This window comes from Globicephala melas, chromosome 2 (assembly GCF_963455315.2).
Source record: "Globicephala melas chromosome 2, mGloMel1.2, whole genome shotgun sequence".
In the NCBI taxonomy this organism is placed as follows: Eukaryota; Metazoa; Chordata; class Mammalia; order Artiodactyla; family Delphinidae; genus Globicephala; species Globicephala melas.
The window spans coordinates 150,937,459-150,950,666 of record NC_083315.2 but is presented as its reverse complement, the minus strand read 5'-3'; the positions used below and the strand labels follow the sequence as shown (position 1 = coordinate 150,950,666).

General features: G+C 44.5%; 2 protein-coding genes across 3 annotated transcripts in view; one reads left to right on the top strand and one right to left on the bottom strand.

The window, feature by feature from the left end:
* The window catches only part of IFT43 (intraflagellar transport 43), a 152,276-nt gene that overhangs the window by 136,966 nt on the left and 2,102 nt on the right, over positions 1-13,208 (bottom strand). For both annotated transcript variants that reach the window (XM_060295082.1, XM_060295081.1), the window contains exon 2: positions 12,419-12,511. In XM_060295082.1, coding sequence (XP_060151065.1) covers positions 12,419-12,511 — 93 coding nt within the window. The remainder of the gene's footprint in view (positions 1-12,418; positions 12,512-13,208) is intronic.
* The window catches only part of TGFB3 (transforming growth factor beta 3), a 28,209-nt gene continuing 27,449 nt past the window's right edge, over positions 12,449-13,208 (top strand). Inside the window, exon 1 of the mRNA XM_060295080.2 lies at positions 12,449-12,584. The gene's annotated coding sequence lies outside the window, so the exon portion shown is untranslated. The remainder of the gene's footprint in view (positions 12,585-13,208) is intronic.

Genomic DNA, 13,208 nt, shown 5'->3' with positions numbered 1-13,208 from the left:
CCTGAACCTGGATCAAGCCAATCCTATGCCTTCACTGCGTCAATACCTAGCCTGCTGAGGGGTGTTGGAGAAAACTGCACAACCATGCAAATTAAGGCTTCACAAGCTCATGTTTTGCCTTCTCTCAGCTGGGTCCTACCTGGGCTCCCTGCTTCCAGTCTCACCTTCCTCCAGTCTGTACTCCACCCCTGCCTGCACGGGACCCTAGGAGTTACAGAGAGTTCTAGACAGGAGTTACAGAGTTCTAGATAGGGAGGAGAAGCTAGCTCTCAATCAGGAGGCGTGTCTATGCAAGCATTTCTAACAAGAACTCCAAGAAAGAAACCTGAATGTCCAAGGCCTAGTAACTTGGCTGTGATTTCTTTTCTCATTACAACTATTTACTTTCATATCCATTTTGAATTCATAATTTTGAATTTTTTTTCTTAAAGAAGGTCTCTAAATTGTATAAATTTCAGGACCCACGAAACCTGGATCCATCCCTGACCAATTACTGTCAACGTGCTCTTTCTAAAATGCAAATCTGTCTCTCTTCTCTGCTTAAAATCCTCATACATTTGCACCTGGAAATAATGAAGGGTCTATGTGCCACACAAAGGAATCAGAAGTTCTTCCTGTATGTTCCTCTTAGAGACCCCAGATTATATGATATATGCTGGTAACTCCCACATCTGTTAACACTCGTTTCCAACTTTCTCTCTTAAGCTCCAGACCAAATTTTCAACTGTTTACTCAACAGATCTCTTCGAAAATCCTGAAGGCAACTCACATTCAACATGCCCCAAATTGAAACAATCATCTCTTCTTGGTCCCCGCACTGCTGAGACTCTTTAAGTTCTCAGTCTCAGAAATATCATTATCCATTCAGCCTTTTCGGCTACAAATGGAGTCAACTCCAGACATTCCTTGTCTCCTACTTCCAACAGTCCATCTGTTACTACCTCTTACCCATCTTCCCTGAAAAATGTCTCTGGGCACTGCCCTCTCCTCTTCACCTCTCTGCCAGGCTTTATTTATCGTTTCCCAAAGTAAGGTACGCACGCCACTGGTGTAAGCAAGGTGACTGGAGGTGGCACATGGATGTGCCTCTTAAAAATAGCCATATGTGTATTTTAATGTGTCCTGGGAAAAACACAACTATCAAAAACTGTAGTTTCTTTTCAAAAATAAACGCATTTAAGTATAAAAAGGGAGGTGATTTAAAGAAAATTGTTAACACTAATGCGAGTGGTATGTGGATACCCGAAACTGTAAAAACGGTCTGGGAATGCCTGAAGTTTGGGAACACTGCCTAGTTCATGGCTCATCATCTCAGGAGGAGATGCTCCAACCGCCTCCCACTGGTCTCCCTGCCAACAAGTTCTCGCCCTCTAGACTATCCTCCACATAGCTGCCAGCTTCACTTTCCTAGAAAACAAAGTCAATAACATTTTCCCTGCTTTAAAATCTTTGTGGAATCCCTACAACATATAAAATAAATCCAAACTCCTCCACTTGGAATGCAAGGCCTTCATTCCTAAGACACTAAGTTGTTCACTGTGCCCTGGAAACACCAAGCCCCTTGACGCATGCCTTAGAACAGGCTTTTCCCGCTGCCCTTCCCTCTTACTGGCAAATCCCTCCTCGTTCACTGCAACCCACCTCAAGGGTCACCTCCTTTGGGATGCCATCCCTAAGTCCCAGGCAGGGTTGGTTGCTCCTTCTGTGCTCCCACTCTCTGATGCCACTTAAATATCATAATTTTTTGCTCTAAGTGTGTGGGCCGATATAACTAGAATACGAAGTTATCTTATTCATTTTTGCATTGGAAAGTGTATATTATATTAAATGTAGGATAAATAAGTGAATAAATAAATGAAGGAATAAAGTTCTACTTTTAAATACATCAATAAAAATATATAGGAATGGATGGGCAAAAAGGAGTATGGGGGATGGAGTCCTCTGTTATCGCTGGTGAAGAATAAAAAAACAGGAAGAGATATGGGAAAAAGAGAAAGAGGAGGGAAAAAAGGAGAAACAGAGGAAGGCTCAATAACAGAGGAAAAGGAAGAAAGAGACCTGGGAAGGAGACAGGGAGGCCCTTTACATTTGGTGGTGAGTACACGAGCATCGTAACCTATCCACTGAATTCCTTCAGCAAATATTTACTGACAGCCTGCTCGCTGTGTGGTCCTGTGCCAGGTGCACATGGCCCCTTCTCTGACTGCTCCCCTGTGAAAAAAGGGACCCCTAGTTGCTCAATCAGACAGACCCTGCTCCAGAGGGAAGGTCTCGCCTTCCTGGACCCTCCTGACCCCTGAGTCCCTGACACTGTCCCTTACCTGCGCTCTGGACAGCACAGGGGCCTGGTGACGCCCTCTCCCCTCCGGCCACTCCTCCTCCTTCCTTGGCCGTGTGTCCCTTAAACATGGGGGTTCCTCGGATTCTGGCTGAGAGCCTCTCCTCTTCTCTCTCTACAAACTCTCCCTTCCAGAGCTGGGCTCTCATTTACCACCTCGATACGAATGGCTCCCAAACCCTTAGCTCCAGCTCAGAGCCCAGTCCAAAGCATGAGTCCCACACATCAAAGCCTCCCGGACATCTCCAGATGGTGGTCCCACAGGCCCCTCAAGCTAATCTGCCCCTGAGCTGAACACAGCATGCTCCACGCCTGGTTCTCATTCACTGAGGACCTACAAAGTGCCAGGCTCAGGGGAGCGAACAGGAGCTTCTGGAGTGTGCAATTAGTGAGGGAGATGGACCCAAATAATTACACAGACATACAGTTACAAACCGCGGTTGGGGTGACAGGAAAAAAAGTAAAAAAGAAAAAGAAAACACCACCACCAACAAAAAAACACTACCAGAATACAATGCAGGGAGCTAAGTTAAATGAGAAGGTAATATTCTCATTAAATAGAAGAAGGGATATTCAAGCTGAACCCAAAGAAGAAGTTGGAGTCAGCCCAGCAAAGAGCATGGGTAAGTATTCCAGGGAATATTCTATTCTGTTCTATTCTATTCTATTCTGTGGAATTACAGTACTCTAAGGAACCAGAATAGGGAACTGTACAAGCAAAGTAACGACTCCCTGTGACTGCCACAAGGTAGCCGCTGTGAATGAGGCTGGAGACATACATAGGAAGGCCCAAATCACAAAGGGGCAAAGTAAGCATTTGGGATTTTTTGTTTTAAGGGCAATGGGTGTCCTTTAAAGGGTTTTGAGTGTGAAATGAATGATGCGTATTTTATAAAACCACCAGAGCTGACTGCAGGAGGGCAATAATACAAAAGGAGAGACCAGTTATGAGGCAACTGACTCAGTCCAGGAGAGTTTATAGTGGTTTAAGCCATTTCTCTAATTCTCAATTTATTTTTTTCCTAACAGAATACTATTTACAGCCAAAGATTCTGAGAAGTCTTTGCTCTGGGAACCTTGCCTGAATATAAGTCAATTTTCATTGCAACAAAAGTATCATTACCATGAAAATTTTCACATGCCAAAAAAAAAATCTCTAAATATAAGCCAGTAGTCTACTTACCCCCAAAGAAGTCAAACCAAATTCCAATACTATGATTCCATATCTGACCCATACCAAATGGGTCAGGTATGACCTATGGCTGTTAATCATGTGTATGCAAATTAGGAACACTGAGAAGACTACAACAGGTATTCTCATCTTACTTGAGGCAACGCAGTAGTAATAGATCACAGGCACTAACTGGGCTTGTATCATTGATCCACTTACACACACTTATATTAAGCATCTAGCATACACTTGTAATTACTAGAATCTGGGTGACAATCTCTTATTTTGTGAAATCAAAAGACATTTTCTAAATCCTATCAGATCATGACTAATTCAAAATTACTTCCATGATTTCTCTCCTAGAGTTACCAGGATCTAATACACACACACACACACACACACACAATCTATCCTTAGAGGAACCGAGGAATTTTTAGGACATAAATTAAGTGTGAACACTGCAAACTACTGATCTACTAAGGCCCTCCTTACAAAGGATGAGCCAGAAGAGTTCCAAGCCATCAATACTATACTCAAGCACTTCTCAGAGGTTTCCTGACCAGAAAACATAAACGCATAGAGAGAGAAGTGTAATGGTTGCACTGAAGATGCATCAGTGAAAGACAATGCTAGAAAAATATTGAAAGGTCACAGTCTAAACTTCATAATATTACCAATTATTTCAGTGTCATATAAGAAATGTTGGTCTCACATGGTTCATTTGTCAAAAAAGGCAAGGGGGCTGGTTTTTGAATATTTGAAAAACATCACACTGCTTGTAAAAGTCACTGAGGACCACTATTCCATCGCCTGTATGGTCAACTGCTCCACTAACAAATCCCACGTGCCATGCTCTCTCCTTGGCCTCCAAAACTTGGCATATGCTCATCCCTCTACTTGGAATATTCTCCCCTCCTTGGCCCATCCTGGCCCCTTCCCTTGGCTAACTTCTAGTCATCCTTCAAGTCTCAACTCAAACATGATTTTTTCCTAGAAAACCTTTCCAGATTTCCCCAAAAGTAAAAGGCCTCGATGAAGGCATTCGCATATCTTTCTGTGTTCACCCCCACCTGGCACTTAATTCTCTGCAGCCCCCAGATCGAGGTTCAGAGAGGACAGGGAGCATGTCTGGTTTGTCACTGTACTGCCAGTGCCAAGCACAATGCCTGGCACACAGAAAGCTCTCAATCAAGTTTCATAAGCAAATGAATGAAGAAATGAATGGATGTTACCTTCTACTCTAAGGTCACTGAGGTCACCAAGGTCACTCCTTGCCCTCCTCATTTTTCTACCCATATGCCCCAGAACAACAAAATGATGTTAAGTCAGCAATTAAGGATCACTCTTTGGAAAGACAGCCAATCTCTAGACAGAGGGTTAGATTTTGAAAAGAAGATGAAAAGGTATTAGCAAACAACTAGTCAAGGAGACATACAAAATGGGTCCTAAGCAGCACAAAGAATTCTCACCAAAAGGATTTTTCATCCAAATGTTTCTTTGCCCTAAGAGCCAGTTAGTTCAATGAAATAAGAATATCTCTGTATCTTGAACAGAACGGCAATTGAAGATAAACTGAAAATACCTTCTAATTCTCATGTGACACAGTTAATGACGAAAATAGCATGCGGCGGGCACTGTCCTAAAAGCTTTGTACATTCTCTTATTTAATCCTCCAGCAACACTAGGAGATAGCTACTACTATTATTCCATTCAGCAGATGAGCAACAGGCTCAGAGTGGTTAAGTAACTTGCCTAGAATATACACCGAGGAATTGGCAGAGCTGGGATTAAAGACAAAATGATCATCGTTTCTACTTCTTACGTTGTGTAGATAATAACAGTGGCTAACTTAAGGGAGCACTGAGCTAAATAAACTCTTCCGTGTAGTTCTGACTTAACCCTCCCCACAGGTGAGGGAGAGAATTTTAAGTGATCTTCAAGCACCATATTTCTGGTAGGAAGCCAGCTTTACACGTAATACACAGTAGAAGGAGGCACGAGGCATCGTACTGGAGCGCTGAAAGAGACCGAGTAAGCGCTGGAGGAGAATCTTGAGACGCTATTTCCAATCGCATGATCTACCCCGGGGATGACGTTCCCGCCCACATAGTGGCCAGCCCCAGGGATGGGTCGGGAATGCACATCTGCCCACCCCGAGGGAGAGTTCAAAAGTGAGGCATACGGAGCATGACCTAAAGATGAAGTGTGGAAAACGCATTCCTCGTCAACGGGTTCCACGTCGGATTCCCCGCATCCCTCTCCTACGACGTTATCAGAAGCATCATTCAATCCAGCCCATTGGAGAGGGACTACGAAAAAGGCTGAAAAATGTGACTAATCTAGGAAAGTTATTTTTGTGAGAAAGAAGAAAAATGTCACCAAAAAGGGTCAGCAGATAACCCTAGCTGGGCTGAAAATAACTGCCCATTGGCAGACCAGTCAGGAACAGGCAGAGGGCAAGAGACGTAATGCAACGTGCCAGGGAAGCTCCAGCTGAGTAGAGCTGCTGGGGGATGAGGAAACTGGCCTAATTTGGGAACATGAGCCCAGCAGCATTTCTCAGATTCCTGCAAGAGAATCTGGCTGAGTGTCAGTTCTGCGTCCTAGGAGGAGCACCAAAGAGATGGGGGGCGGAGGAGGAAGAGAAAGAGAACAGCTGTGTCTCAAACACTTTTCCAGACAAGTGGACGAATAAGGATAATCAAGTGAGAACTTACTCCCTCACCAAAACGATTCCAAGAGGAAAACCCAAAAGTCTCTCAGCTCCCGCCAAAAGCCTTTCTCTACTGGGAGGTCTGTGCATCTAACTACCCAGCAGGTAGGAAAAGTTAGGTGGTGTTTAAGAGTCTGTCTGGAGTCTCAGGGAGTACAGCCAGACGTCAGCTGAATGACTGTGGACAAGTCACTCGACTCCCTGAAGTCTCAGTGTCGTCACAGCTAAAATGAGACAATAAGTACAGTAACTACTTTAAGAGTTACCACGGGGCTTAAATAGGCTAGTGTGTGCAATTGACAGAGAGGTAGGAACTGTCCCAATGTCAGCTATAATTATTATTATTACAAGGACAATCTGCAAAATGGAAGTTAAGCTACAAACTACTTTAGACCCAAGTGAGAAATGCTCATCCAAAAGACAGGCCAGGGAATTCCCTGGTGGTCCAGTGGTTAGGACTCTGCTCTCTCACTGCCGAGGACCTGGGTTCAATCCCTGGTCAGGGAACTAAAATCCCACAAGCCACGTGCGGCAGCCCCAAAAATAAAAACAAAAAACAGGCCAGTCCTGAGAGGTTTTGCCCTGAGATTCCTTTTTCCCAACTTCAGCGTATGGTAGTGTAACTTGATGGTAGAAAGCGTCCAGGTCTTTTCTTGAGGTTGTGTAGGAGAAGCATCATTTGAATTACAGAAGGTGAAAGCTCAGGCATAGAAATCCAGTTTAATTCTCAGAGCTGCTCTGCCCAGAAAAAGTTATTCACTGCAGATGTGAAGATGCTCATCATGGTACCAAAGTCTCCATAATTGTAATGCCAACCTGAACTGCTAACTGAACTATGCATCTAGGGATCCAAGCCTGATTTGTAACAGGTGGTAAAAAAAAAAACACAAAAAAGCAGAGGGATGCAGTCATAAACTTTCTTAGTAGTTACCGTTTCTTGAGAGGTGCCTGTGTGCTGGCACCTTTAGGTGCATTACCTAATTTGACCTTCACAACAACCTGAAAGAAGCAGGCATGACGCTAATCAACTCTGAGCTAGTGAAACTACAGGAAGAGTTCATCTTTCTGGTTAATCAGTATGATTAGGCAGGTAAATTCTTTGAAATTATTTGAAAATTTACAGATTGACCAAGCAATAAAGAGACCTTTCCTCTTCTTTCAGAGAGGGAGGAAGAGTCTAATTACCTGGGCTGAGCCACAGGTATCCTCCAGGCAGAAAGCCCCGAGGGGTTACTGAGAAAACAGGAAGAAGGAAAAGATCGAGGCAAGATTTGACACAGGCAACTGCATCAGATGTCTTGGAACTTGAGGGCATACAAATTTTCACTGAACTCTACACAACCCCAAATTAGAAAACGGGAGAGGAATGTGGATTTTTTATTTTTATTTTTTTTGCTACTAAAAATAATTCTTTCCTTTTATACCCAAGCCTATAAGAAAAAAAACAACAAAAAACAAACTCTGTATAAATTCTATTTTTTTTTTAAATTGATATGTCAGTCGCAAACTGCCTACTCAACAGTCATTCCTCTTCTCCTTAACCCCAAAACCCCAATGTGATGGGTGTGGCAACGTGCCCAGCTGAGAAAGCCCTTGAAATTTAGGTGGCTTTAAGACCCAGTTCTGACCAATGACATGTAACTAGAAGTCTACTTGGTGAGGTCTCTGGCTATCATTTTCCTGATAAGAAGGGACACACTTCGTTGGCATGAACCCTGAAGTCTTCCACTCTTCCCCATCTCCTCACCTAAAATACAGATTGGATCCCTGGGGAACAGCCAGCCATCATGTCAGCAACCATGAGAACAAGTTACAAGTTCCAGATGGCAGAGCAAGTGTCTAGACGGGGTGAGGGTAACGCAGGACCTTCTCCAGTGACCGCACCCACCCTGCCCTCCACTGGACTTCTTGCTGTGAGAAAAATCACTCCTGCCTGCTCCAAACCCTGGGGCTGAGTTTCTGATGCATATAGCCAAATTCAATGCCGATAAGGATACCTGAAAATCAATCCATCCTAAAAGAGCAGGAGTTTTAACTTGAATGGAAACAGGAGCCAGGTAGATCAGATGTGAGTAAATCTGACCAGGTGTATTCAAGTAAGAAATGGTGAGCTGCACAGGGCAGGCCAAGCGTACGCAAGCACCGTTCTCAGCTGCAGCCAACTGCTGCCATGTGGGATGCCAGCCCAGCATTCCTGCTGTGCCAGAACTTCTGGTTTCAAAGAGGGGCCCCAAATCTGGACTTTCACGTAAATTTTCCTAATTTAGAAATAATAACAACCAAGTTTTAAAAAATGTTTAATTTTGTACAGGTCAAAGAAGACACAGTTGTAGCAAAATTCAGCCTGAAGGCCACCAGTTTTTAACCGTAGCAGGGTTAAGGCACAATAACAGAACACCCGAGCTCTGGAGAGACAATAATGGTGAGCAGTTATATACTGAGCACTTATGGGTCAGACTGGGTTAAGGGCTTTCTTTATACCTGTTACCTTGTTTTTTCTTTCTGGCCACCCTATCAAGTACGTAATACTAACCCTGTTTTATCAATGAGGAAACTGAGGCTTGAAGAGGTTAAGTAACTTGCTGAGCCATAGAGCTAACATGTGGCAGGGCCAGGATTTCAGCCCAGGGCTGTCTAACCGCAAGGCCTGTGCCCTTATCCACCCTTCAGGAGGAATGCCCGCTGCATCTGGAAGCACAAAACCTGCTTCAGATCACTACTAGTCAGCCTGTGGAGAAATGAGTAGCAACCCTTGGAGAGACTTCCAAATCGCTTCTAAAAGAGACTCAGGCTCACATCCTCCTTCTGTGCGGCCCTTTAATAAAAAGAGCAAAGCTCCATCCAAATATTCTCTTGTTCACTACTTACTGAATGAATGAACATTTGTACATTGTACATGTAGCGCCTTTCCGTTTACTAAAGTGCTTTTAAATAGTATCTCACTTAATCTTCACATCAGCTTGGTAGTATTGTTACCACTGTTTGACAGATAATGAAATGGAGGATTAGAGAGATTAGTGGAGTTGTTCAAGACCCAGGCAATTAGCAGAGCCCACGCTCAAGCCCAGGTTTTCAGATGCCAAGTCCGCCTTCCCGCTATTCCAGCACACCTGGAAGTTGCTCCGCTTCCTCCACGGAGCTCCCCATCCCGCCAGCTCGCTTTAAAATCATCATTTGCTTGAACTAATTCCTATATAACTCTAAAGTAACTCCAATACGTCTGACAGCCCCCAGGTACCATATTTACGTTTTCATGAATAGCTTCATCCTAGAATATAGTCAGTGAAAGGACAAAAATAAATATATCAAGTAATACATTCAGAACTGGAATGTAAATGGGCACACACACATAAGTCTTAGAATCTAATCTTAGAAAGAAACAGCCAAAAAGGCCCACACAGCACAATGTGCATCTGGCCCCAGGGGAGGCTGCACGCTGCTTTAAACCTCAATTCAGGGAGAGAAGGAATCCTGGAATTCTGACTGGCATTTTGCTGTCAGAGGCACCAGCTGGGTGAAGAACAGAATGACTTTTCTTTTTTCTTTCTTTTTTTGAAAAAATAAATTTATTTATTTTTGGCTGCATTGAGTCTTCGCTGCTGCATGCGGGCTTTCTCTAGTTGCGAGAGCGGGGGCTATTCTTTGCTGCGGTACGTGGGCTTCTCATTGCGGTGGCTTCTCTTGTTGCAGAGCACGGGCTCTAGGCACATGGGCTCAGTAGTTGTGGCTCGCGGGCTCTAGAGCGCAGGCTCAGTAGTTGTGGCGCACGGGCTTAGTTGCTCTGTGGCATGTGGGATCTTCCCGGAGGGCTTGAACCTGTGTCCCCTGCACTGGCAGGTGGATTCTTAACCACTGTGCCACCAGGGTAGTCCCCAGAATGACTTTTCATCATCTTCCAGAAAAAATACAAAGGACCAGATGGGGCCAAAAAAAAAAGGTACATGCCTCTGCAGAAATAAGTAGGTATTCTAGAAAGGCTGAAACCCTGACAGGTTCATCACAGTCTGCGACTTTGGAGTTAGGTGCTCACAGTACTGACTCTCCCTTGAGCCGAGGGGAAGGGGACAGGTAGGTGAACCAGGCCTACTGACCCCAGCTTGGTAGCTGATTTGGTGTGGGTGCCACAGAGGCTTCAAGGCCATCAGGACATCCCGGCCCATCTCAGACTCACTCACCTCACCACTAAGGTGGCTATAACCTCCTTCACAATTGGGTAGGCTTGTAATTAGCCTCTGTGACTGCCAGTGATCACGAGAAAATAAGTTCCATTACGGCAGGGGATTTGGCTCTTGTTCACTGAAATATGCCAACCCCCTAAAATGGTGCCTGACACACAGTAAGCTTCAGTAAATACTTGTTAAATAAATGAATTAATGATCTGGTGTTGGGACGGATCCTCCAAAGGCCAAGAGTAGACTTCCACTGATCCAGTCATTGGCTTGCCCATCCATGCAGTTCAAGCTCCTTGAGATCCAGGGTTGGGTCTAGTATATCGTCTTTCACTATCTCACTCCATTATACCCCCTTAACTGTGTCTCCAGTGTGCCACAGTCTGCCACCCCTGACCCTGTGACGCTCTTATTTAGCTTCTAAGAGCCCCTCATCACACACTATGTACTTCACCCCCTCACCCTTTGCAGTGTCAATGGCATGCCTGCTCTGTGCCAGGCACTGCGATAAACAAAGGCGGACAAAGGTGAAACACAACCGTCGCCTTCCAAAAGCTCACATCTTCTGAGGGAGCCAGGCACATAAATAATTAGAATACAATGTAATAAGCTCTACAATGGAGGTGCTATGGTCAAAGTCACAAACTGACAACCCTCAGCCCTAATCTAGCCCATATGGTGATTTAACTTTTATAATTAGTCGCTAACCTCGAAAACCGTGCTGCTTTCACATAAAATTTTAGACTGCCATCTCTTGGAAAAATCAGAAGAGCTGGCAGTACTGGACCTATATTCCCCACAGCATCAGCTGGCTGTGGCTAGATAGTGGTTACCCTTTGGAGGGTACATGTGGCCTCTGGTTTTTCCACAATCCCACCCCAGTCTCTCCCTACCATCTTCAGGCAGTGAGGCCAAGGTTCAGTCACCAGCTTTTCTGTGTTGGCATGGCTGTTATCTGAGAGGAGGAATGATTCTCTGTACCCATATTTCTAAAATCAGTGAGAAAATGAAAGATAAACTAAAGGTCCATGTGGAACACTTAAAGACATGGTAGATATCTTATTTCTGATGAAAGTGAAGGATATTCCTACCTATGTGATATGTAAGTCAAATGTGTCTGTATCTTGTCCCCAGCATGCTGTACTCGGGCACCTGCATGGCCCATAAGGCCTCCCAGCAGAGATGCCCTCATCTGTTATAAACCTACTGTAGGCCAATGAGCTGGGCAACTGAGAAGCCAGGTTGCCTGTTGCCCAGAAGCTCACTGTCTAGTGGGCCAGGCACATAGAAAGAAAATTAGTGCATAATGTGAGATGTTCTATAACAGGTACTATGGGAACTGAGAAGTAGCAGCCCTAAGTCGGCCTGGAGAAGTTAGGAAGAGCTGACAGCGAGGATTACCCTGAAGCCAGCTCTTGAAAAGGGCAGAGTTTTTTCAAATGGGCAGAGGAGGGTGAAAAGAAGTTCTGAGTAAACCGCTGAAAATAGTGCCCTGGCATTAAAAGCAATGCTCATCAAGATTACCCACCCTCTGCAAAGAGGCTGGATAAATTCCCACGATTCCAGGCCACTTGGAAAAGTTTCCAGGAAAGTAAGGCCAGTACGGATCCCCTTCCTGCCTGAAAACTGTAGAAAGCGCAGGTCACCACCAAGAGCAAATGTCCAGTTGTGTAATCCAACTTTACGTCACCAGCATGCCTCCCTGGCGTTTATCTGGCAGGAATAAAAACCCGGATTTTGGCTGGATTTTGAAACCTCCCAGTCCCTTGCTTCAGTTAACGTACAAAACTTCTTCACTGGGAATATAAAGCAATGCACAGAAACTACTCTGGCATCAAAAGAAAAAAGTTCCTCTTTCACTTCTTGCTAACAGGACAAATGCCGAGGAAGGGAATTCCCAAATCAAGATAGGAGGAAGGCTGACATTAAAGAGAAGAAGGAGAAAAAAATATGAAATACCAAATCCTTGCTCACTGAGTAATCGCTAACTCTTAGAGTGCATTTCTTCAGAATTTTTTAACACTCACCTCTGCAGTCAGAGTCGAAGAGGAATTCTTGCCAGTGAGATGATTCTCGGCTTGAGCTGACTCCTGTTGAGCTCGGCGCCCCATCTTGGCTCCCTGTAAGGAGAGATGAGGGGCATTGCTGACCCAAACGTCTTTGAGCCACTATGAGGAAGACAATCCTGCCAAGGTAAGCAAGGACTGGATTTATGATGACACGGTGGAGGATGGGATTTGAGCAACTTGAGTATATACTTAGAAAAGGTTCCAAACCCTTAAAACAAAGTGCCCATGGTCAGTTCTATACAGTAGAGCAGGAAATTCATGTACTGATCACAGTGTTTTCTTTTAATGGCCATAGACCTTTTCTACCCAAAGAAATGCAGCTAGAAATTCCTCTAGAGGGGGCAGGGACCTCATGCCATAGCCCAGGAAGAGTGTGGTCAAGGCTCCCATGTTCCTATGCGGGATTTTATGAAGGCCTAATTTCAAAGCTGTAGCTTGGCACGAAAACAGTTATCCAAAAGGCATTTGGGGGGGGAAAGAAATTCCATGGTAACTGAAACCAGAGAAATACAGATAGCATTTGCTTTGACGTGTACACTACTTGGATTTGCACTTACAGTCATTAAAGGAAAGATGTTACAAGAATCTTGAGACATTAGCTTTGGACATCAGACCACTTCAAATTCTGAGTCATCAAATGAACCATCTGCACGTGTTTCCCAAAGCCCTGCTGGGGTGGAGGCTCTGTGTCTCAAATACCACTGCACCTCCCAGCACGTACACAAAACATTCTTCAGGCAGACTAGTG